The sequence below is a fragment of the Lepidochelys kempii genome, chromosome 3 (assembly GCF_965140265.1).
Source record: "Lepidochelys kempii isolate rLepKem1 chromosome 3, rLepKem1.hap2, whole genome shotgun sequence".
Classification (NCBI taxonomy): Eukaryota; Metazoa; Chordata; order Testudines; family Cheloniidae; genus Lepidochelys; species Lepidochelys kempii.
In genome coordinates this window covers 57,990,876-58,014,798 of record NC_133258.1, presented here as the reverse complement: position 1 = coordinate 58,014,798, position 23,923 = coordinate 57,990,876, and the positions used below count along the sequence as shown (strand labels likewise).

The following is a 23,923-nucleotide window of genomic DNA, read 5'->3' as shown; positions in this document are numbered from 1 at the left end:
CTTAGGGTGCAGGAGTAGGTTCCCGGCTGGGGCAGGGGGTTGGGGCATGGGAAGGGTTCAGGGTGTGGGCTCCCAGAAAGCTGCCTCCAGGTTGCTGTGGCTCCTAGGCTGAGGCGCAGCCAGGCGGCTTCCTGCGCTGCCCCTGCCTGCAGGCGCTGCCCCCGCAGCTCCCATTGACCACGGTTGGCAGCCAATGGGAGCTGCAGAGCCTGCGGGGGCGTGTGTGTGTGTGTGTGAGCCGCCCAGAGTCCCCCTGGCCACCACTAAGCCTAGGAGCCAGAGGGAGATGCCAGTAGCTTTCTGGGAGCCGGGCAGGGACCCTGCCTGCCCTGCTAGGAGAGGCCGACCGGACGTTTAACTGCCCGGTCAACAATGCCGACTGGAGCCGCCAGAGTTGGCTGACCCGCTGCCTTGGGCTCCGCTGTGCCCTGGCCGCCGGCGTTTACCTAACGCCCCCCACAACACCGCGCCCCGCGGCTGGCCTCGCTGCTCACGCGCCCGGGAAAGCCCGGCCGCTTGTGGCGTGGGCGGTGCCGCTGTCCCCAGCAGCCAGCGGCGGGAACAGGGTCGTGCCCCGCGCTGAGTTTCGTTTCTCCAGCGGCGCGCCCCGGCCCCGGAAGGGAACTTGCCTGAGCCGGGGCTCGCGCTCGGCGCCTCGGAGCCCGGAGCCAGGCGGACGCGGGAGGCGGTGCGCGCTGAGCCATGGGGGACCCGTGCGCCGGGGCCAGGCGAGCGAGAGGCTCGAGAAAGGCGGCGAGTCAGAGCAGCGCTCCCGAGCCCCCTCGGAGCCAGCGCGCCCAGCCCCCTGCCCGGGGCGGGGGGCGAGCTGGGGCGGGGGGCGGGGACGCTCGGCCTCCTGGTGAGCATGCCAAAACCCCTAACCCCAGAGACGCCCCTCCGCCCGTTGACCCGCAGGGCGCCACCTCTGCCAGATCCCGCGCAGCGAAGGGACCTGCTCTCAGCGAGACGGGCGGTGTCCCCAAAGGGAAGGGCTCTGCCCCGGGAGAGGGTATCGCTATCCCCAGTAGGCAGGGAGCCGCCCCCCCTAGGAAGGGCTCTGCCCGCAGAGAGACGGGCGCTGCCCCTAAAACAAAAGCGTCCGCCCCCCGAGAGCCGCCCGCTGTAGCTGCCGCCTGCTGCACGGGGGCAGAGAGCGGCGTCGGTGCCAAGTCAGGTGGAGTGGGAGCCCGGCCGCTCCGGGATGTGCTGAAGACACTGAGCCTGGGCCGGCAGGACACGTCGGAGGCCTCGGAGCGTGTGAACCAGCTCATCCGCGCGCTGCTGTCAGCGATCAGAGCCCGGGAGGGCAGTTTCAGCTCAGTTGAGATTCTGGGCACCGGTAGCTACTACGAGCATGTCAAGGTGAGGAGAAACCGGCAGGGGCTTAAGCACTTCATCGCCAGCGGACACGATTAATGTAGGACCTAGCACAGGGGCGCCAAACTTTTTGGGCGGAGGGCCATATCTGGGTGAGGAAATTGCATGCAGGGCCATGAATGTAGGGCTGGGGCAGGGGGTTGGGGTGCAGGGTGGGGCTCAGCAGGGGACTCAGGGCAGGAAGTTAGGGTGCAGGGTGCAGAAGGGGGTTGGGGTGTGGGCTCCGGCCCAGCACTGTTTACCTGGAGTGGCTCCGGGGTTGCAGTGACATGCCCCATTCCTGGCCACTGGGAACTGCAGGGAGAGAAATGCAGGTGAGGGCAGCGTGCGGAGCCCTCTGTTCCCCCTCCTCCAGGGGCCGCAGGGACGTGGTGCCGGCTGCTTCTGGGAGTGGCGCAGGGCCTGCGGTGCCAGAGGGCTGGCAATCCTGTGGGCCGGATCCAAAGCCCTGACAGGCCAGGTCCGGCCCATGGGCCATACTTTGCCCACCCCTGACCTAGCATGACTAGGGCACTTCCAGTTGCGTGCATCCGATGAAGTGAGCTGTAGCTGACGAAAGCTTATGCACAAATAAATTTGTTAGTCTCTAACGTGCCACAAGTCCTCCTTTTCTTTTTGCGGATACAGATTAACGTGGCTGCTACTCTGAAACCTTCCAGTTGAGATGTGACTCATAATCTTCTGCCACCTCCAGCCTCCCTCCCTGGAACAGATTTTCAGATACGCTTCAGGGTCCTTTTCTGTCCCTGATTCTTACTTAAAATTGTCTCCATTCAAATTGTCCCAGCATGGCACAGCCCTTGCTTCTGTTGCAGCAGCTTCTGAAACTATAGTGGCTCAGGTTTCAGAGTAACAGCCGTGTTAGTCTGTATTCGCAAAAAGAAAAGGAGTACTTGTGGCACCTTAGAGACTAACCAATTTATTTGAGCATAAGCTTTCGTGAGCTACAGCTCACTTCATCGGATGCATACTGTGGAAAGTGTAGAAGATCTTTTTATATACACCCAAAGCATGAAAAAATACCTCCTCCCACCCCACTCTCCTGCTCAAGTGCTCTTTGTGCCTTTCAGGTACAGCACATTATCTTACAGGGACACTTTCACTGCACTCTCTTTCCCATAATGGCTAATTATATTCCTTCTAGCTATGCATTTTATATTGGTGACCATAACCATAGATTTGAGTACTCCCAGGTTCCTAGCAGGTTTCATGAAATCTGTTTTGTCTCCCTTTGGGGTTACATGGATAGTGGGGGCCAGAACCACCCGCGTGGGGCAATTTTCCCCAGGGCAATATACTATACTATAGTATTGCAACTTTTTTTTTATGGAAGGGGCCCGTGAAATTGCTTTACCCCAGGCCTCCTGAATCCTCTGGGCAGCACTCGTGGGGGCTAGTTGGGAGGGAGGGAGATTGATGTTGTAAAAACAGTTTTGTTATAGGGGTGGGGAGGCTTTCCTCCTTAATAAAATTTTCCAGCTTTTACAAAAGATATTCAAACTCGTTTACTCTAATTTCTTCAGGAAGTTTGTTGAATTAGTTCCTGTTGATTAAGAGACAGCTCCAGATCTCATACAGTTTGTGCTCTGCATTAATAGTTCTAGAGGAACACAGTTGTCCTGATGGTTCACATAGATGAAGATAATGTAGCTGAGACCTGCTCCATTAGTCCATTTAGACTGGGAGCAGGTGGAAAAACTGGAGCACAGGCTTGATTTGCTCATGGTACCTAAGACACGCAGGCAGCGGATAGCTGTGGTTTGCCCTAGCTGAAGCCTTTACATTGTTCTGATGTTCAACTATAGATACAGTCAGTTACAATTATCCAGGTTGCAGGTAATAGGGGTATTGATCATTGTGGATAGTCTTTATATATAAGAAGTGGTGGGGACAGGAAGAGTAAACTCTAACATGTCGAGATGGATCCTTCATGGCTGGAGATAACAAGTTTTAACACAGTCTGAGCTGACGCTAGTTATCCCTTAATTCTTCCGGCACACACCACAAACAGCCTGTGCGTGTATCCAAATGGTTTAGTCCTGTCTAAATAAAAAGCATGCTCTTACAACATCCAGAGTATGGAGTCTCATTTGTCTTGGAGTGGAGTGAATTTCAGAAGACCATGAGATAAACAGATTACATGGAGGTCAGAGAACATAAGAACAGCCACACTGGGTCAGACCAAAGGTCCATCTAGTCCAGTATCCTGTCTTCCTACAGTAGCCAATGCCAGGTGCCCCAGAGGGAATGAACAGAACAGGTTATAACCAAGTGATCCATCCCCTGTCACCCATTCCCAGCTTCTGGCAAACAGAGGCTAGGGCTACCATCCCTGCCCGTCCTGGCTAATAACCATTGATGGACCTATCTCCATGAACTTATCTAGTTCTTTTTTGAACCTTGTTATAGTCTTGACCTTCACAACATCCTCGGCAAAGAGTTCCAAGGTTGACTGTGCGTTGTGTGAAGAAATACTTCCTTTTGTTTGTTTTAAATCTGCTGCCTATTGATTTCATTTGGTGACCCCTAGTTCTTGTGTTATGAAAAGGAGTAAATAATACTTCCTTATTTACTTTCTCCACACCAGTCATGATTTTACAGACCTCTATCATATCCCCCTTTAATCATCTCTTTTCCAAGCTGAAAAGTCCCAGTCTTATTAATCTCTCCTTATACAGAAGCTGTTCCATACCCCTAATCATTTATGTTGCCTTTTTCTGAACCTTTTCCAGTTCCAATATATTTTTTTTGAGACGCAGCGACCACATCTGATCTGCACACAGTATTCAAATTGTGAGCGTATCATGGATTTAGATAGAGGCAATATGATACTATCTCTTTCTTAATGATTCCCAACATTGTTTGCTTTTTTTTTTTTTTTTTAAACTGCCGCTGCACATTGAGTGGATGTTTTCAGAGAACTATCCCCAATGATTTCAAGATCTCTTTCTTGAATGAGAACAGCCAATTTAGACCCCATCATTTTTTATGTATATTTGGGATTATGTTTTCCAATGTGCATGAAGGTTCTGAACTTCAGTCTCTTATCTAGCAGCCTAAATTTGGACGCCAGGACCTCTCGCCTATCCTTCCCTATGTCATTGGTACCTACATGTACCATGACCGCTGGCTTCTCCCCAGCACTACACATAAGTCTATCTAGATGTCTTGAGAGAGCCGCAACTTTCACACCAGGCAGGCAAATCACCATGCGGTTCTCCCAGTCATAAAAAACCCAGCTATGTTTTTAAATGATCGAATCCCCCATAACTTACCTGTCTCTTCCTAATAACCGGAGTTCCCTCCTCCAGAGAGGTATCCTCAGTGTGAGAGGATACCATATCATCATCTGGAAAGAGGGTCCCCACTTGGGGTGAGGCCTAAAGGTGACTGTCCTGTTGGAAAATTGTACATGATAGGTCCTCTCAGAGCCTGAATCTACTCAATTTTTCTAGTCAATGTGATCATAGAATCATAGAATATCAGGGTTGGAAGGGACCTCAGGAGGTCATCTAGTCCAACCCTCTGCTCAAAGCAGGACCAATCCCCAATTAAATCATCCCAGCCAGGGCTTTGTCAAGCCTGACCTTAAAAACTTCTAAGGAAGGAGATTCTACCACCTCCCTAGGTAACGCATTCGAGTGTTTCACCACCCTCCTAGTGAAAAAGTTTTTCCTAATATCCAACCTAAACCTCCCCCACTGCAACTTGAGACCATTACTCCTTGTCCTGTCCTCTTCTACCACTGAGAATAGTCTAGAACCATCCTCTCTGGAACCACCTCTCAGGTAGTTGAAAGCAGCTATCAAATCCCCCCTCATTCTTCTGTTCTGCAGACTAAACAATCCCAGTTCCCTCAGCCTCTCCTCATAAGTCATGTGTTCCAGACCCCTAATCATTTTTGTTGCCCTTCGCTGGACTCTCTCCAATTTATCCACATCCTTCTTGTAGTGTGGGGCCCAAAACTGGACACCGTACTCCAGATGAGGCCTCACCAATGTCGAATAGAGGGGGACGATCACGTCCCTCGATCTGCTCGCTATGCCCCTATTTATACACCCCAAAATGCCATTGGCCTTCTTGGCAACAAGGGCACACTGCTGACTCATATCCAGCTTCTCGTCCACTGTCACCCCTAGGTCCTTTTCCGCAGAACTGCTGCCTAGCCATTCGGTCCCTAGTCTGTAGCTGTGCATTGGGTTCTTCCGTCCTAAGTGCAGGACCCTGCACTTATCCTTATTGAACCTCCTCAGATTTCTTTTGGCCCAATCCTCCAATTTGTCTAGGTCCCTCTGTATCCTATCCCTGCCCTCCAGCGTATCTACCACTCCTCCCAGTTTAGTATCATCCGCAAATTTGCTGAGAGTGCAATCCTCCAGATCATTTATGAAGATATTGAACAAAACCGGCCCCAGGACCGACCCCTGGGGCACTCCACTTGACACCGGCTGCCAACTAGACATGGAGCCATTGATCACTACCCGTTGAGCCCGACAATCTAGCCAACTTTCTACCCACCTTATAGTGCAATCATCCAGCCCATACTTCTTTAACTTGCTGACAAGAATACTGTGGGAGACCGTGTCAAAAGCTTTGCTAAAGTCAAGAAACAATACATCCATTGCTTTCCCTTCATCCACAGAACCAGTAATCTCATCATAGAAGGCGATTAGATTAGTCAGGCATGACCTTCCCTTGGTGAATCCATGCTGACTGTTCCTGATCACTTTCCTCTCATGTAAGTGCTTCAGGATTGATTCTTGATTCTTTCTTTCTTGATGATTTTTCCGGGGACTGAAGTGAGGCTGACTGGCCTGTAGTTCCCAGGATCCTCCTCCTTCCCTTTTTTAAAGATTGGCACTACATTAGCCTTTTTCCAGTCATCCGGGACTTCCCCCATTCGCAACGTGTTTTCAAAGATAATGGCCAATGGCTCTGCAATCACAGCCGCCAATTCCTTTAGCACTGTCGGATGCAACTCGTCCGGCCCCATGGACTTGTGCACGTCCAGCTTTTCTAAATAGTCCCTAACCACCTCTTTCTCCAGAGGGCTGGCCATCTATTCCCCATGTTCTGATGCCCAGCGCAGCAGTCTGGGAGCTGATCTTGTTAGTGAAGACAGAGGCAAAAAAAGCATTGAGTACATTAGCTGAATTAGTGATGGCCATAAGGAAGGCAGTTTTCACTGACAAATGATAGAAAAGAGGTGGCCAGGAGTTCAAATGCCCCTTCCCAAAAAAATCAGGCTTGACAGCACCAGATTAAGGGCCCACAAAAAAGAGGATTCCCAAACTGGGAGGAAGTTCCTTACGGAACTTTGATCCCAGAGGGTTTAAGAAGACTGCATATTCCTGGACTGGAGGGTGATGAGAGGATATTGCCATCAGGTGCACCTGTATTGAGAGGCTGCAGTGTTTTAAGGACAATAGATAGTATCTGCTATGGACTACGTGGCCCATACTGAAAACTTTCTCCATTTGGCTCTGTAGATTAGTCTGGGTGGTGGCTTTCTGCTGTGCAGTAAGATGTTCAGCATTGCACTAGGGCAGTTCAACTCTGTAGATCAGGGGTGTCATAACCATAGGGGTAGCCTAAATTCCTCCTTACCTGTAAGGGGTTAAGAAGCTCAAGTAACCTGGTTGGCACCTGACCAAAGGAACCAATGGGGACAAAAGATACTTTCAAATCTGGGGCGGGAGAAGAGGTTTTGTTTTGGGTTCTTTGTTTTTCTGTGCCGTTCGCTCTTGGGACTAAGAGGGACTGAACATCAATCCATGTTCTCCAGAACTTCCTGAACAAGTCTCTCATATTTCGAACTTGTAAGTAACAGCCAGGCAAGGCGTATTAGTTTACCTTTGTATTCTCAACATGTGAATTTTCCCTTTGCTAGAGGGAGGTTTATCCCTGTTTTGTTATAACTTTGAAACTAAGGCTAGAGGGGGTTCCTCTGTGCTCTTTGAATTTTCTGCTACTCTGTAAGGTTAACTACCAACCGAAGTTTACAGAGGTGATTCTTTTACCTTTTTCTCTTTTAATAAAATCCTTCTTTTTAAGAACGTGACTGATTTTTCCATTGTTCCAAGACCCAGGGGTTTGGTTCTTTGATCATTTTGTAACCAATTGGTTAGGATGTTATTCTCAATCCTCCCCAGGAAAGAGGGTATATAGGCTTGGGGGAATAGGACTCCAAGTGGTCTTTTCCCTGATTGTTAAATCACTTGGTGGTGGCAGCGATCCCAAGGCAAGAAGGGAATCTGCCTTGGGGAAGTTTTAACCTAACCTTAGGGGGTCTTTCATGTGGGTCCCCATATCTGTACCCCAGCGTTCAGAGTGGGGAAGGAACCCTGACATGGTGGCAGAGTGGTGGGATCATTTTTGAACCCAAAAGCACAGCAGGATTTTAAAAGGACTAATTTTTCTTTCCTTTTGGCTGCTTGGAAACAGGTTTTTGCTGAGAGCAGTTAAGAGGTTTTTTTCTCTGCCTGAAGGCAGAGGGGTCAAGTTACAGTAGCAAAGGAATTCACAAGCTGGGTTTTTTTTTCTAACTCTCAGGTATAGCTAGGTTAAACACAAAAAGGCTAGGATTGTGACAGAAAGTGATGTCCAGAAAAAACTGGAATTAGCTAGATTCAAAGCACAAGAGAAAGAAAAGGAACATAAGAGACTGATCGAATTAAAACAACTCGAGAAAGAAGCTGCTGAAAGAGAAGAGAAAGCCAAAGAGGCTGCCCACAAGAAAAAAAGAGAGGAAGCATGCTGAGGAGGAGAGGGAAAAAGAGAGGAAGCATGCACTGGTGTTAGAGATGGCAAGGGCTAAGCAGAATATACCAGACAACCCTAGCAATCCTTCTCCACGTACCTCTTCCCATCCCAGAAAGTTCCCCATCTACAAGGCAGGCGATGATACCGAGGCCTTCTTAGAAAGTTTCGAAAGGGCCTGCCTTGGGTACAGCATCTCTACAGATCAGTACATGGTAGAGCTGAGGCCGCAGCTCAGTGGACCCTTAGCTGAGGTGGTGGTTGAAATGCCTAAGGAACACATGAACAGTTATGAACTTTTTAAAAACAGGCCAGAATCAGAATGGGGCTAACACCCGAGCATGCCCGTCGGCGGTTCAGAGCCCTAAGGTGGAAACCAGACGTGTCATTTACCAGACATGCCTACCACATTGTGAAACATTGGGATGCCTGGACATCAGGAGCAAATGTTAAATCTCCAGAAGAGTTGCCCTTCCTAATGCAAATGGAGCAGTTCTTAGAGGGTGTTCCTGAGGAAATATAAAGGTACATCCTAGATGGGAAGCCCAAAATTGTTGTCGAGGCAGGGGAGATTGGAGCCAAATGGGTGGAGGTGGCAGAAAAGAAAAAAACTAGTAGCAGTTGGAGCGAATATTAGAAGGGGCAACCCAAAACAAATCCCTGTTATCGGGGGCAACCCAAGGCCCCACCTACATCCCAAGGAAAAACCCAGACAGCTTATTGTCCCACTACACCATTCTCCAGCAACCCACCTCGCCCCAGTGACCAGTCAGCTGGGCGATGTTTTAAATGTAATGAGCTGGGGCATGTGAAGGCCAACTGCCCCAAGAACTCCAATATACTGCAGTTCATAACACCGGAGTCACACCCAAGGTCCTCAGGCCCAGATGCCTCCCAGGTACCCTCAGAGCGAAGGAAAACTGAGTGTGGGCGGGAAGAAGGTTACAGCGTGGAGGGACACTGGAGCACAGGTGTCAGCTCTCCACCAATTCTTAGTGGACCCCAAATTCATCAACCCAGAGGCCCAAGTGGCGATTCAACCATTCATGTCAAAATCTTTAAACTTACCTACAGCTGAGTTGCCTGTCCAGTACGTGGGCTGGTCAAGAATGTGGACTTTTGCAGTCTATGATGTTTATCCCATTCCCATGCTGCAGGGGGAAGATTTGGCCAACCATGTGAAGCTAGCCAAGAGGGTGGGAATGGTCACCCGCAGCCAGACTAAGCAAGCTTTCACACCTCTCCCTGTTCCTGAGCCTTCCACCAAGGCCCCGTCTGTGTTACCAGAGACCCAGACAGAGGTGATGGAACCGGATCCCCTGCCAACGACTGCAACAGCCATAGTGGATCCAGTCCCAGAGACCCAGCCAAAGCCAGTCTCAGAAGCAGAACTGGCAAAGCAAGCAGCACCAGAACCGTTGCCAGCATTGAGTCTAGCGCTGGCAAACCCATCTACAACTTCAACACCAGAGGACACCACCGAGCCTGCACTGGCAGCAGCACCAGATAACCCTACACAAGAGGCTCAGCCAGAGCCTGAAATACCACATAGTGCACCAGCGGAGAGCGATTCACAGTCAACGGAAACAGCCCCATCACCTGCATTGCTTCCAGAGGGACCGAGCCCAGGTCCACAATCCAGTGAGGAACTGATGTCTCCAGAATCAAGGGAACAGTTCCAGGCTGAACAGGAAGCAGATGAAAGCCTCCAGGGAGCTTGGACGGCAGCACGGAGCAACCCACTGCCTCTCAGCTCTTCTAATTGATCCCGGTTTGTTGTAGAAAGAGGACTTTTATACAAGGAAACTCTTTCTGGTGGGCACCAAGAAGACTGGCATCCTCAGAGACAATTGGTAGTTCCACCTAAGTACCAGGAAAAGCTCTTGAGCTTAGCCCACAATCATCCTAGTGGCCATGCTGGGGTGAACAGGACCACAGACCATTTGGGAAGGTCATTCCACTGGGAGGGAATGGGCCAGGATGTTTCTACCTATGTCCCGTCTTGTGGGGTGTGCCAAAGGGTGGGAAAACCCCAAGACCAGGTCAAAGCCCCTCTCCAGCCACTCCCCATAATTGAGGTCCCATTTCAGCGAGTAGCTGTGGATATTCTGGGTCCTTCCCAAAGAAGACACCCAGAGGAAAGCAGTACATACTGACTTTCATGGATTTTGCTACCCGAGGGCTGGAAGCAGTAGCTCTAAACAACACCAGGGCTAAAAGCGTGTGCCAGGCACTAACAGACATTTTTGCCAGGGTAGGTTGGCCCCCCGACATCCTTATGGATTCGGGAACTAATTTCCTGGCAGGGACCATGAAAAGCCTATGGGAAGTTCATGAGGTGAACCACTTGGTTGTCATCCCTTACCACCATCAAACAAATGGCCTGGTGGAGAAGTTTAATGGAACTTTGGGGGCCATGATACGTAAATGAGTACTCCAGTGATTGGGATCTAGTGTTACAGCAGTTGCTCTTTGCCTGCAGGGCTGTACCACATCCCAATTTAGGGTTTTCACCATTTGAACTTGTGTAAGGCCGCAAGGTTAAGGGGCCATTACAGTTGGTGAAGCAGCAGTGGGAGGGTTTTACTCCTTCTCCAGGAACTAACATTCTGGACTTTGTAACCAACCAACAAAACACCCTCTGAACCTCTTTAGGCCTTGCTAAAGAAAACCTAAAAGATGCTCAGGAAGAGCAAAAGGCCTTGTATGATAAACATGCCAGAAAGCTGTCCTTTAAAGTAGGCGACCAGGTCGTGGTCTTGAAGGCGCTTCAGGCCCATAAGATGGAAGCATCATGGGAAGGCCATTTACGGTCCAAGAGCACCTGGGAGCTGTCAACTATCTCATAGCATCCCCCACCTCAACCCTTGAGTGTACCATGTTAATTCTCTAAAACCCTTCTATTCCAGAGAATTGAAGGTTTGTCAGTTTACAGCCCAGGGAGGAGATGACGCTGAGTGGCCTGAAGGTGTTTACTACGAAGGGAAAAGTGACAGGGGCGTGGAAGAGGTAAACCTCTCACTGACCCTCGGATGCATGCAGCGCCAGCGAATCAAGGAGCTGTGAACTAGCTTCACGCTGATGTTCTCAGCCACCCCAGGACGGACACAACGGGCCTACTACTCCATTGACACAGGTAATGCTCGCTCAAGCAGAGCCCAGACTTACCAGGTGGTACCTCAAGCCAAAGCTGCTATAGAACAGGAGATCCAGGACATGCTACAGATAGGTGTAATCAGCCCCTCTAACAGTGCATGAGCATCTCAAGTACTTCTAGTCTCCAAACCGGATGGGGAAATACGCTTTTGCGTGGACTACTGTAAGCTAAATACTGTAACTCACCCAGACAACTTGCTAATGCCACACACAGATGAGCTACTGGAGAAACTGGGATGTGTCCAGTTCATCTCTACCTTAGACTTAACCAAGGGGTACTGGCAAGTACCGCTAGATGAATCCGCCAAGGAAGGATCAGCCTTCATCACCCATGTAGGGCTGCATGAATTTAATGTGCTCCCTTTCGGGCTGAGAAATGCACCTGCCACCTTCCAGAAACTTCTAGATAGTCTCCTAGCGGGATTGGGAGACTCTGCAGTTGCCTATCTGGACGATGTGGCCATATTTTCTGATTCATGTGAAGAACACCACAACCATCTCCAGGAAGTCTTTGAGAGCATAAGAGAGGCAGGGCTATCTGTTAAGGCTAAAAATGTCAAATTGGCCTAAACAGAGTAACTTACTTTGGACAACAGGTGGGTCAAGGAACTATCAATCCCCTACAGGCCAAAGTGAATGCTATCCAAAAGTGGCCTGTCCCAAAGTCAAAGAAACAGGTCCAATCCTTCTTAGGCTTGGCCAGGTATTACAGACGATTTGTACCGCAATACAGCCAAATCGCCGCCCCACTGACAGACCTAACCAGAAAGAACCAGCCAAATGCAGTTCAGTGGACTGAGGAGTGTCAGAAGGCCTTTAACCAGCTTTAAGCGACACTCATGTCTGACCCTGTACTAAGGGCCCCAGACTTTGACAAACCGTTCCTAGTGACCGCAGATGCATCTGAGCGAGGTGTGGGAGCAGTTTTAATGCAGGAAGAACTGGATCAAGAATTCCACCCCATCATGTTTCTCAGCAAGAAACTGTCAGAGTGGGAAAGCCACTGGTCAATCAGCGAAAAGGAATGCTACGCTATTGTGTACGCGCTGGAAAAGCTACGCCCATACATTTGGGGACGGCGTTTCCAACTACAAACTGACCATGCTGCGCTGAAGTGGCTTCACACCGTCCAGGACAGTAACAAAAAACTTCTTCGGTGGAGTTAAGCTCTCCAAGATTTTGATTTTGAAAAACAACATATTTCAGGGACTTCTAACAAAGTAACTGATGCACTCTCCCGTGAAAGTTTCCCAGAATCAGCTGGTTAAATTGTTCTTGAAATGTGGGACATAGTGTTAGTTTTTATATAATCAGTAGTATGTCTAGAGGTGCATGGGTCTTATCAACTCTGTTTTCTCCTAGAGCTCCAGGAAGAAATCACAGCCAGTGTGGTACCAGTTGTCCGACACCATCTGTGATTTGTGGGGTGTGTCATAACCATAGGGGTAGCCTAAATTCCTCCTTACCTGTAAGAGGTTAAGAATCTCAAGGTTAGCACCTGACCAAAGGAACCAATGGGGATAAAAGATACTTTCAAATCTGGTTGGGGGGGGAGGGAAGAGATTTTGTTTGGGGTTCTTTGTTTTCCTGTGCCGTTTGCTCCTGGGACTAAGAGGGACCGGACATCAATCCATGTTCTCCAAATCTTTCTGAACAAGTCTCTCATATTTCGAACTTGTAAGTAACAGCCAGGCAAGGCGTATTAGTTTACCTTTGTTTTCTCAACTTGTGAATTTTCCCTTTGCTAGAGGGAGGTTTATCCCTGTTTTGTTGTAACTTTGAAACTAAGGCTAGAGGGGGTTCCTCTGTGCTCTTTGAATTTTCTGCTACTCTGTAAGGTTAACTACCAACCGAAGTTTACAGAGGTGATTCTTTTACCTTTTTCTCTTTTAATAAAATCCCTCTTTTTAAGAACGTGACTGATTTTTCCATTGTTCCAAGACCCAGGGGTTTGGTTCTTTGATCATTTTGTAACCAATTGGTTAGGATATTATTCTCAAGCCTCCCCAGGAAAGGGGGTGTATAGGCTTGGGGGAATATTTTGGGGGAATAGGACTCCAAGTGATCCTTTCCCTGATAGTTTGTTAAGTCACTTGGTGGTGGCAGCAATCCCAAGGCAAGAAAGGAATCTGTGCCTTGGGGAAGTTTTAACCTAAGATGGTAAGAATAAGCTTAGGGGGTCTTTCATGTGGGTCCCCACATCTGTACCCCAGAGTGGGGAAGGAACTCCGACAAGGGGGTCTCAAATTCAATTTACCTTAGGGCCAGCGCCAGTCCTCAGATTCTCCCAGCAGGCCAATAATGTCACTCATACTACCCAGAACCCACTCCCCAAAACTCCGCCCTCTCCAATCTCTGCCCCCTAATCTGCCTAAGGCTTTGGGAGGGAGTTTGGGTGAGGGAGGTGGTCTGGGTTAAGAGATTGGGGTGCAGGCTCTGGGAGGGAGTTTGGGTAGGGGAGGAGGTCTGGGGTGCAGGCTCCTGGATGGAGTTTGCGTGCTGGGTGCAGGCTCTGGGCTGGGGCGGAGGGTGAGGGCGCACGAGGAGGGAGTAGGGTTGCAGGCTCTGGGCAGGGGGAAGGGTGCAGGCTCTGGGAGGGAGTTTGCGGGCAGGAGAGGGTGTATGGGAAGGGGAATGGGGTGCAAGCTCTAGGAGGGAGTTTGGGGCAGAAGGGTGTGGGGAGGGGGTGCAGGCTCTGGCAGGGAATTTGGGGATGGGAGGGAGTACATGGGGAGGGGATCGGGGGGTGCAGCGCTTACCTGGGGCTCCAAGGTGGGGTGGGCCGGGGGCCTCCACACGCTGCTGCCCCCCAGGCACAGCTCTCACAGCTTCCCATTGGCCGCAGGGGTGCTCGGGATGGGGGCAGCACGTGGAGGCACAGCTCCGCCCCACCCTGGGGCTGACAGACACATGGAGCTAGCGTGCAGAAAGCCGCTCAACTCTGCTACACTGCCGGTGGCTAGTGCTTGGGCTATTTACAATGGGGACGCGCGGGAGCAGCAGGCAGGGCTAAGAGAGAGACCCGGCCCCAGAATTCCTGGAGCCCTACGAGCCACATTGGGGAGGTTCTCGGGCTGCAGATGGCCCACGGGCCGGGAGTTTGAGACCCCTGCTGTGGATGTTATCAGAATTCAAGAAGAATGTTGATATATTGAAGAGGTTTCAGAGGAGAACCATGGGAATGATTAAAGGATTAGAAGAACATGCCTCAGCGATTGAGCTTGATGGATCTATTTATCTTAACAAAGCAAAGGTTTAGAGGTGACTTGATTACAGCCTATTACTACTAACTTCAATAAGAGGGAGGGAGAATTGAGCAGCATAATTTGGGTCTGTCTCTTCTTGCTGCACTTAGGCCTTTTATATCGATGTTGTGTAAGTTGTTCCAGTTTCACTTTATGAAATGTGTTGCTTACCCCACTCTAACAGAATGATTAAATCACTTCTAATCTACAGCCATCCAAAAATAAAACTTCCAGTAAGAGTTGATAAGAGTATCTGCCTGACAGGGTTGTATTGTCTTTCTCCTGTTGAGGGTTCCCTGGTCTTAATTTACTGCAAATTAGCATACATTTGTTCCCCTCATCACTGCACATGGAAGTGGATGGGAGAATAAAGTTCATAGAGGTATTTATAATGGAAATGCAGGCTAAAACTTTACCTGTAATAACAAAACTCAGTAAGCATTGTATTTCTATGATTCACAGATTTCTGCACCAAATGAGTTCGATATCATGTTTACAATGCCAGCTCCTAGAGTTGAACTGGAACAATGTGATGGCTCTGGTGCCTTTTATTATGTGAGACTTAAAAGAAATCCTCAAGGAAACGATCTGGACAAATTTATACAGGAAGATGGAACATTAGCAGCCTGTAAGATGCTTTTTGCCCTGAGGAACATTATTAAAGAAATTGTAAAGAGCATGACAAGTAAGTATTCAGTGGATAATATTTTCACTTACAGGTATTACTGTTCACATTAATCTCTGTACATATAAATCACTGTAAGTAGTGTTGTACATACAACTTCTGTTCCTGTCAACAGTGCCTTCATAGATGTGTGCACAAAATGCTAGAAAAACCTATATATGAGCTTTTTCTTGTTGCAAGAGCAACAAGAGAAGAGCAACCACAGACATACAGGGCCTGATTCACTCCACAGAGTGTGCAGTGGAAGGGTTCTGCCTGACTCCGTTCTTATGCAGCAAGCTGTTTTTGCAAATTGAAATGAAGGACATTCAGGGTACGGTCTAAAGCCGTGTATACACCTGCCACCTGACTCATTCAACATGACCTTGTGCAAAGGTCTTGGTGTTGAGCCTCCAGCAAAAGAGACTAAAAGGTAGCTATATATTTTCCCCTTCATTTTTGCTGTTCCTCCCGAGCTTCAAAAGTTTAATAAGAATTTTTAACTAATGCGTCTGTGGCAGACCACTCATTCCTTATCTTGTCTCAATGAAATAGTTCTTTTTAAAAGTATGTTGTCCTAACTAGCTGTACAGAAAATACAGTTTCTAGGTATAAAACTTGGACTGTAACAATTGTATTAACTCAAAAAGACTTTCTTTAGAATATTCTTTGTATAGGACAACTCCCCAATAGAGTCTGCTTAACGAGCTCTGGAAATGTGGAGACTTAAAAATAAGTGTTTCAGATCTAATATTTCCCCCAAATACAGTCAGTCTCTCAGGGATAAAACAAATTAGAGTTTAATTCAGGCCAGTCACATTATGAAAACAACAGATGGCTTAAACAAGTTTGCAGAAGTATTTGAAAAAATCCTTATCCCATATACTGACTCAATTTCTTCTGCTTTATACCAAGCGTTCTTAAATTTTTACTGGAAGTAAGCTTTCTGTAGTTTCTAAACTTATCCTGTCCCTCTTAAAACAAAGCAGTTTTTTCTTCCAGCAAGGTGCTAGAAACATTCAAACTTATAAGTTTGTATAAAAACTCCAGAGACTGATTGTTGTAGCGCTGAAATGACTGATACGGTTTTTGACGTCTGAGGTTCTTTTACGTCAGCATTAAACTGTTCAAATAACCTTGTCCCTAATGGACCAGGTCAGTGAATGTGGATCTTGTGAAAAATTCAGTGTCTTGCTTTTCAGTGTAGTATTTTTTGCTCAAGAATATGGTGCTATAATCAGGGTTGATACTCACATGGAAAAGAGGGGTGAATCTATGTTGAATTATGGTGTGTAGACCAAGATATAAAGTAAGCACTATACATAATGGAATGCCCATTGATGTCAGCAGGGGGGTTATGCAGAAATTAGGGAAGAATATGACCTTCATTCATTAAATATTTTATTTGTGTAACCCCTTGTAGTTTAGAGAGCATGGTCCCTTTAAATCTTTTTCCTATTGGGGAGGGGGAGCAGTGAGAGAAAGGAGGGAAACTTGGGGGTGTGGCTCTGGAGCCCAGGGAGAGAAGGGCTGCAGCCGGGAGGCCCTGGACAAAGTGAAGGGGAGAGAACCTGCCTGAAGCCTGGGAAGTACAGGGTGGCCAATCGGGGACACCCCAGGACAGGAGCCAGGAGGAGCACTGTGCCAGGGAGGAATTTGCCCAAGAAGGACAGGCTGGAACTGGACCCAGTATCACTGCTGCCCAGGGCTGCATGGGGCTGAGAGTACTGGGGCTTGTGACTCTGCATTGGGAATAAGGAGGGAGGCTGCTAGTTAGTTAAGTGGGGAAGTTGTTGCTCTGTGTGGCTTTGCAGGGAGCGGCAGAAGAGGGTACCGGAGGGGTCTGTTGGGGAAAGTTCACTGGCGCCGAAGATGACCAGGAGCACCCAAGACTCGCCATTGAACTGGAACTCTGCACAGGACTCCTGAGCTCTATGTGCAAATACATTCCTCAGTGTCTGCTCTTTCAGATTGTGCTACCACTGGGCCTGTGGGGCCTTAGTTTGGATGCAACCCTTTTCTACTGCTCCCCCTACATTTCCCCTTGTTGTTTTTCTCCTCTCACCCCTCTGTAAATAAGTATCTCCCTTTGCTATATCCATTGTACTTTTCCTGTGGGTGTGTGTGTGTTCACTCTGGGGGGTTTGGAACAGGTGCCTCTGGGGTGGAAGGAATTGTCCTGCTGCATTCCTGCGTGCGCCGTCTCTTGGCCAGAGCTGCCTGCAGAGCAGACTCCATCTTGGCCACGAGGGCACTAAAGTTAAATTTGACAATTTATTTCCAAAACAAATGTAACACTAACAATATACTCTACGTGAGAAAATACAGTCCCCTTTAGCTAACAGGTATGTGTGTTGAAAATTGTGAACATAACAACTAACATTTACAATATTAAATATAAAAATACATTGGGTTCTATGGGTCTACTGTATTCATACAAAAATATTCCTAAACACCAGAAGAACGTTCCACTTTTAGAATCAGTACTCACTGCAAATACAAGATCTCTCCAAAACACCTTAATTTCAGTTATATTAGAAAGGCACTTTCTTTTCATTACATGGTAGCATATTAATGCAGCTAGTCAAATACTGAAATCTTATGTTAAAATTTTACATAAGCTACTTACAAAAATGGCTTGGTTATTTGTTCTCAATGGGGGAAACCCGTAATTATTTGTCCCTCATGGAGTTCTAAGTAGTTTCATGCATCTTCCTTTGTTTACTTGGTCAATTTTCTGCACATACCTTAAAAAAAAAGAACTATTTGCATTATACAAACTGATTTAAAAATACTTAGTCTCTTCATATATTCTCTAATAGTCAATTACTGAAGCTTTGTATACGACATGATTTAGCTGCAAATTCTAATTAAATAAACAAAAAAACATTCAAAAATGGTTTCCTCCAATATTAAAAAGTTCAGCTTATTAAAGAAAAGTTGTTACTTTTTTTTTTTTTATAGGAACGGAAATGAAAGTGACTGTGGATAAAAAAAAGGCTGGAAGCCCTGCAATAACACTTCGCATTGGGAATCCTCCAATGGAGATATCAGTGGATATAATCCTGGCTTTGGAAGTTCGGAGTCAGAGCTGGCCTGCTAGTACACAGGATGGCCTAAAAATTGAAAAATGGCTAGGAAGGAAAGTCAAACAAGAATATAAATGGAAGCCAATATACCTAGTACCCAAACATGCCAAGGATGGAAGAGTGCTAAAAGGTATTGTTTTTATTTTGAATACAAACTAACTTTTTTTTCTTTTTTTTTTTTTTAAATGTGAGAGGGGTCTTCTTCTCAACTAGTAATTACCCAACTGTTATAAGGGGAAACTACGTATTACTTTGTTTGTCAGCAGGGCCTGCAGTATTCTCCTCTTAACAGAGGGGTAGCCGTGTTAGTCTGTATCCACAAAAACAACGAGGAGTCCGGTGGCACCTTAAAGACCAACAGAGTTATTTGCGCAGAAGCTCTCGTGGGTAAAAAACCCACTTCTTCAGATGACTGAAGTGAAAATTATAGATACAGGCATAAATATATATATAGGCACATGAAGAGAAGGGAGTTACCTTACAAATGGAGAACCAGTGTTGTAAACCAATACATAAAAGGATAAATGGATACAAATCAGACATCAGGAATGGGAATATACAAAAGCCAGTAGCAGAACACTTCAATCTCCCTGGACATTCAGTAACAGATTTAAAAGTAGCCATCCTTCAACAAAAAACTTCAGTAACAGACTTCAAAGAGAAACTGCAGAGCTACAATTCATTTGCAAACTTAACACCATCAATTTGGGCTTAAATAGGGATTGGGAGTGGCTGGCTCACCACAAAAGCAATTTTCCCTCTCTTGGTATTGATACCTCCTCATCAATTATTGGGAGTAGATCACACCCACCCTGACTGAATTGGCCTTCAACATTGGTTCTCCACTTGTAAGGTAACTCCCTTCTCTTCATGTGCCAATATATATTTATGCCTGTATTCATAATTTTCACTTTTACCCATGAAATCTTATGCCCAAATAAATGTTAGTCTTTAAGGTGCCACCGGACTCCTTGTTATTCTTCTCTTAGTCTGTCTTGTCCGTGGCTACATCTGGATCAGAGCCATCATCTAAGAAAACCCTATCTTTGAATTATTAAACTTGTGCTATTATTTGTATTGTGGAGGCTCTGTACAAAGACAGTTTCTACCCTGAAGCTCTTACATCAACGTGTCTGACATTGAAGTAATTTGAGATAGACCCTCCCATATTGGAACATTGTGGTACTTACCAACCATGGCCATGAAGAGGTATTTTTGCCACCTTTTTCGATTATACAATAGAAACCTATTAAGAATGAAAGAAAGTATGCTTTTGCACAAATAGAACATCAAAATGAGTTTCTGTATGTGAAGTTGAGTGATTTAGTCTACACAAAAATACATCTAAAACCTCAATGTTTTGCATTGTCAGGGCAATTTACTAGATTTCCCCATCAAGTTCAGGTCTTCATAAGTGCACCATTACCATTATTTTTATTTAACTTGGCTGTCACAATCATGATCTGTGGCAGTAGAGTACATCTAGGGGGAAACTGACATTTTTTCTACTATATTTCAGCAAAAGAAAGTGTTATGCTAAAGAAAGGCTTTGCTACAGAATTTATTTTTTAAAAAGCTCAGTACAGAATTCCACCTAATGCTATTTGAGAGTAGTATTACCTTGTCATGTTGATCTCCTGTAATAGGAAGATTAAATTTAAAACCGTGACTATGTGCTTCATGACACAGAAAGCTGATCGATAACTGGGTGGGAAGCATATAGCCATGTGTTGGTGCGATAAAAATAATGTGGCTTAAGCCTATTTAATTCTTCATGGGTGTTAATTTACTCAAACTGAATGCCTTGCCTTGGGTGGATAACAGGGTACTATTGCGAGAGTAACAGAGGCGTACTCCTAAAACAAGATCATGTCAGAATCAATAGACAGTGGAAGAAGTCTTAAAAATAAAGTTATGCCAAACACTACCGCAATTGGCTTATCCCAAAACAAAAAATTGTTTTAAGATTGAAAGTACATTTCAAGTAATTTTAAAGATGGAAGACTTCCTGGGGTGTTGTAATTATCCCAAAACCATGCATTGTAAACCCAGGAAATTAAGAGTTAAATTTACACTTCAAGAAAATCCAAACATATTTAGGTATGGAAATGCAGTTAAGGTATCCAGACAACCATAACTCTGTCTTGTAGGAACATCATGAAAAATGTTGGGGATTTTAGCATTTTGTGGATTAGATTATTAAACTGATATTTTTAAAGTAAAAAAAAAAAAATGTTGCAGACATGTCCAAATAAATTCACTTCAGGATGACTTTTCTTTAGCTACAGAAACTGTGTAAGACTCATATTCTAAATGGGTAAAAGTGTTAATAAAATGTTTGTATTCTTTTAATACATATTTAGAAGACACCTGGCGACTCTCTTTCTCACACATTGAAAAGGACATGATAAAGAACCATGGCAACACAAAGACATGTTGTGAATCTAAGGGAGTGAAGTGTTGTAGGTTAGTACTTCGTATGTCTTTTTTAAAGTCTCTTTTAGCCACTATATCAATCTAGCAAGTGTGTTCGTTCTTTCTAAATTTAGAATTTAATCTGTGGTGTGAGAGAACAAGAACCCATACTCAGGAATGATAGTGAGCCTCTATGAAGCCTTTTTATTTGAAAAACACTTCATGCAGATCACCTAATCCTCACAACACCCTTCTGTTGTAGGCAAATAAATACAATCTTGTGCAGTGCTGACTATGTCTGGCTTCCATTGAAGTCTAAGGAAGATGGGGGCATACTACATCACAAATTCACTTCCCATTTTTGCATTATAAAGCAAACAGATGAAATCTGTCAAAAAAACAAAACAATCCCTCCCCACACTTCCTAAGTCTGATAAAAAAAAGTTAGCCCCAGTGTGTTAGATTGGGAAGTCTATTGGCTCAGCCATTAGGATCTTCACCACTGTGGACAAGAAGCTGGATATTAGTCAAACAGTGTGCCCTTGTTGCCAAGTAGGCTAACGGTATTTTGGGCTGTATAAGTAGTGGCATTGCCAGCAGATGGAGGGACATGATCGTTCCCCTCTATTCGACATTGGTGAGGTCTCATGTGGAGTACTGTGTCCAGTTTTGGGCGCCACACTACAAGAAGGATGTGGAAAAATTGGGGAGTCCAGTGGAGGGCAACAAAAATGATTAAGGGTCTGGAGCACATGACTTATGAGGAGAGGCTGAAGGAACTGGGATTGTTTAGTCTGCAGAAGGGAAGAATGAGGGGGGATCTGACAGTTGCTTTCAACTACCTGAAGGGGGGGTTCCAGATAGGATGGATCTAGACTGTTTCAGTGGTACAGATGACAGAACAAGGAATAATGGTCTCAAGTTGCAGTGGGGGAGGTTTAGGTTGGATGTTAGGAAAAACTTTTTCACTGGGAGGCTGGTGAAGCACTGGAATGCGTTACTAGGGTGGTGGCAGAATCTCCTTCTTGAGAGGTTTTCAAGGTCAGGCTTGACAAAGCCCAGGCTGGATGATTTAGTTGGGGATTGGGCCTGCTTTGAGCAGGGGGTTGGGCTAGAAGACCTCCTGAGGTCCCTTCCAATCCTGATGTTCTATGATTCACTATATATACTAGATATTGGACACTAAATAAGTTAGCTATTTGAGGCAATTCATTAATTAGTATGTTGGGGGTGGGGGGTAAGGGGAAAATACATGAAGATCCATTTGGTGTTTTAAACAGTATAATTTAAGGAATTGATTTTTGACAGATAATCCATTTTGCATTCTGTAGTTTTACAAATCATGAACCCTTCTGAATTTCATTAATAATTCTAAGCATAGGAAGAGAGAAAACAGAGTCATCAAGTAGGTGTGCATATAAAGACAAAGCTAACTCCTTGAGAGTCTACTTCATGTTGGTCAGTTCTCTAGATTTGACATACAAGACATCAAATTATTAGAATCATTTTATTTTTGGCTACAACAGTAATTTCAAAAATTGTTTTATGGACTGGGCCAGATTCACTATTGTTGGTGCAACCACATGTAAATTGCACCTTCCCATACCCATTGGCTCCTTCTGTCCGAGGGAAGGCAGTGGTATATCAGTTTGTCAGAAAAGGGCAGCTTTAATTTGCAGCAGTCTCCAAAACTGCCCACTGGTGGTAACTGCTGTGGGGAGTGCACTAAATGAAGCATATGACTGGCCAACACTACTCAGTTTCTGGGTTATGATGGCTCTCAGTGGAAGGAAATTTCTATTATAATGCATCACTGAAACTTCCCTTGGACGCAGTCCTTCAATCTTGGGAGCCCTGTGGAAAAGCTAATGTAATCCTGGGATGAATCTGGCCTACAAAAATGCAATGGGTTTTCATACTTCATAGGAAAATATTATTGGCAAGATTCTTTATCCCACTGGTTAGGAATCAGCATCAAATGCCTCACAAAAGCAAAATATTCTGTACTTTAACAACATTTCCAGAAACACTTATTTAGCATACATAAGGCATTTCCCAGTAATATCATCTTCTTGTTCAACAGGAAAAACTGTCTGAAACTTCTGAAGCATCTTCTGGATCAGCTTAAAACAAAACATGGAAACAGACGGGGGCTGGACAAATTCTGTTCCTACCATGCCAAAACTGCCTTTTTCCAAGCATGTGTCCTTTGGCCAGATGACAAACAATGGCTGTTCACAGACCTTGAGAGCTGTTTTCAAAATTTTTTGGATTACTTTCTGGACTGCCTCAACAACGCATACCTTCCACACTTCTTTATTCCTACACATAACCTTTTTAGTAGGCAATTGATTGATAAGGCAAGCAGTGATTTCCTTTCAAAGGAAATTAAATATGAAATAAACAATAGATTTCCAATATTTGAACTGCAGAATTAAGGAAATATTCTATTGTGTTTTTTAAAATTTTCATTTATATTTTATAAATCAGAATATCTAATAAAGAATCAACATTTGAAGTTATTCCTTGGGAATTTCTGGTGCTATGAAAAGTGGTGGTAAAGTAATCATGGACAATAAATGAGACTTGCACATTTAAATTAAATTATGCGACTTAGTGGTAGAGGAGAAGGGACAACAGGACAAGTTTTTCACAATTTCAAGTCTGATTGGTGCCAGACTACTTTCAATGGGGGGGCGAGGGGCACGGCAGGAGAACTAGCTATAATCCATACTTTCCTGCTCTCACTTCTATGCGCTTGTCTACACAGTGCAGCAATGCATACTATGGGGATGTGATTTCTCAAGTGCACCCAATTACACCCACTGCAATGCACAGTGCCACACACTATAGACAAGCTCTATGCTTCTAAGAAGGCAGCAGTGATTCAGTAGTAAAAATAAAATATTGATTTGATGCAGAACAATGACAGGCAAACAAATTTACAGACAAATGGCCATATTATACTCCTAGTTATACTGGTGCAGTTCTGAAGTCAATGAAGTTGCACCAGTATAAACAGAACAGATTATTAAGGCTGCCTTTATGTGAAGGACAATCATCAGTGGCTGACAGAAGTTGGTTACTGACTTTGATATAGACTCCCCCAACTAACTGCTTTTATCTATTTATGTATTTTCAGAGATGTTCCAAAGATTTGCTGCCATAACACTTTGCAAGTACAAAGGACTATAACTATTAAGTATAATTATATAACA

At 45.7% G+C, this 23,923-nt stretch overlaps 1 protein-coding gene across 1 annotated transcript; it reads left to right on the top strand.

Moving 5' to 3' along the window:
• The first annotated feature begins 513 nt into the window (after window positions 1-513).
• Window positions 514-23,361, top strand: CGAS (cyclic GMP-AMP synthase). Its single transcript, XM_073336453.1, has 5 exons — window positions 514-1,362; window positions 15,000-15,222; window positions 18,166-18,420; window positions 20,654-20,756; window positions 22,789-23,361. Exons 1-5 carry the CDS (start codon window positions 703-705, stop codon window positions 23,141-23,143), a joined length of 1,596 nt encoding a protein of 531 aa, XP_073192554.1. The 5' UTR covers window positions 514-702; the 3' UTR covers window positions 23,144-23,361.
• The last annotated feature ends 562 nt before the right edge of the window (window positions 23,362-23,923 follow it).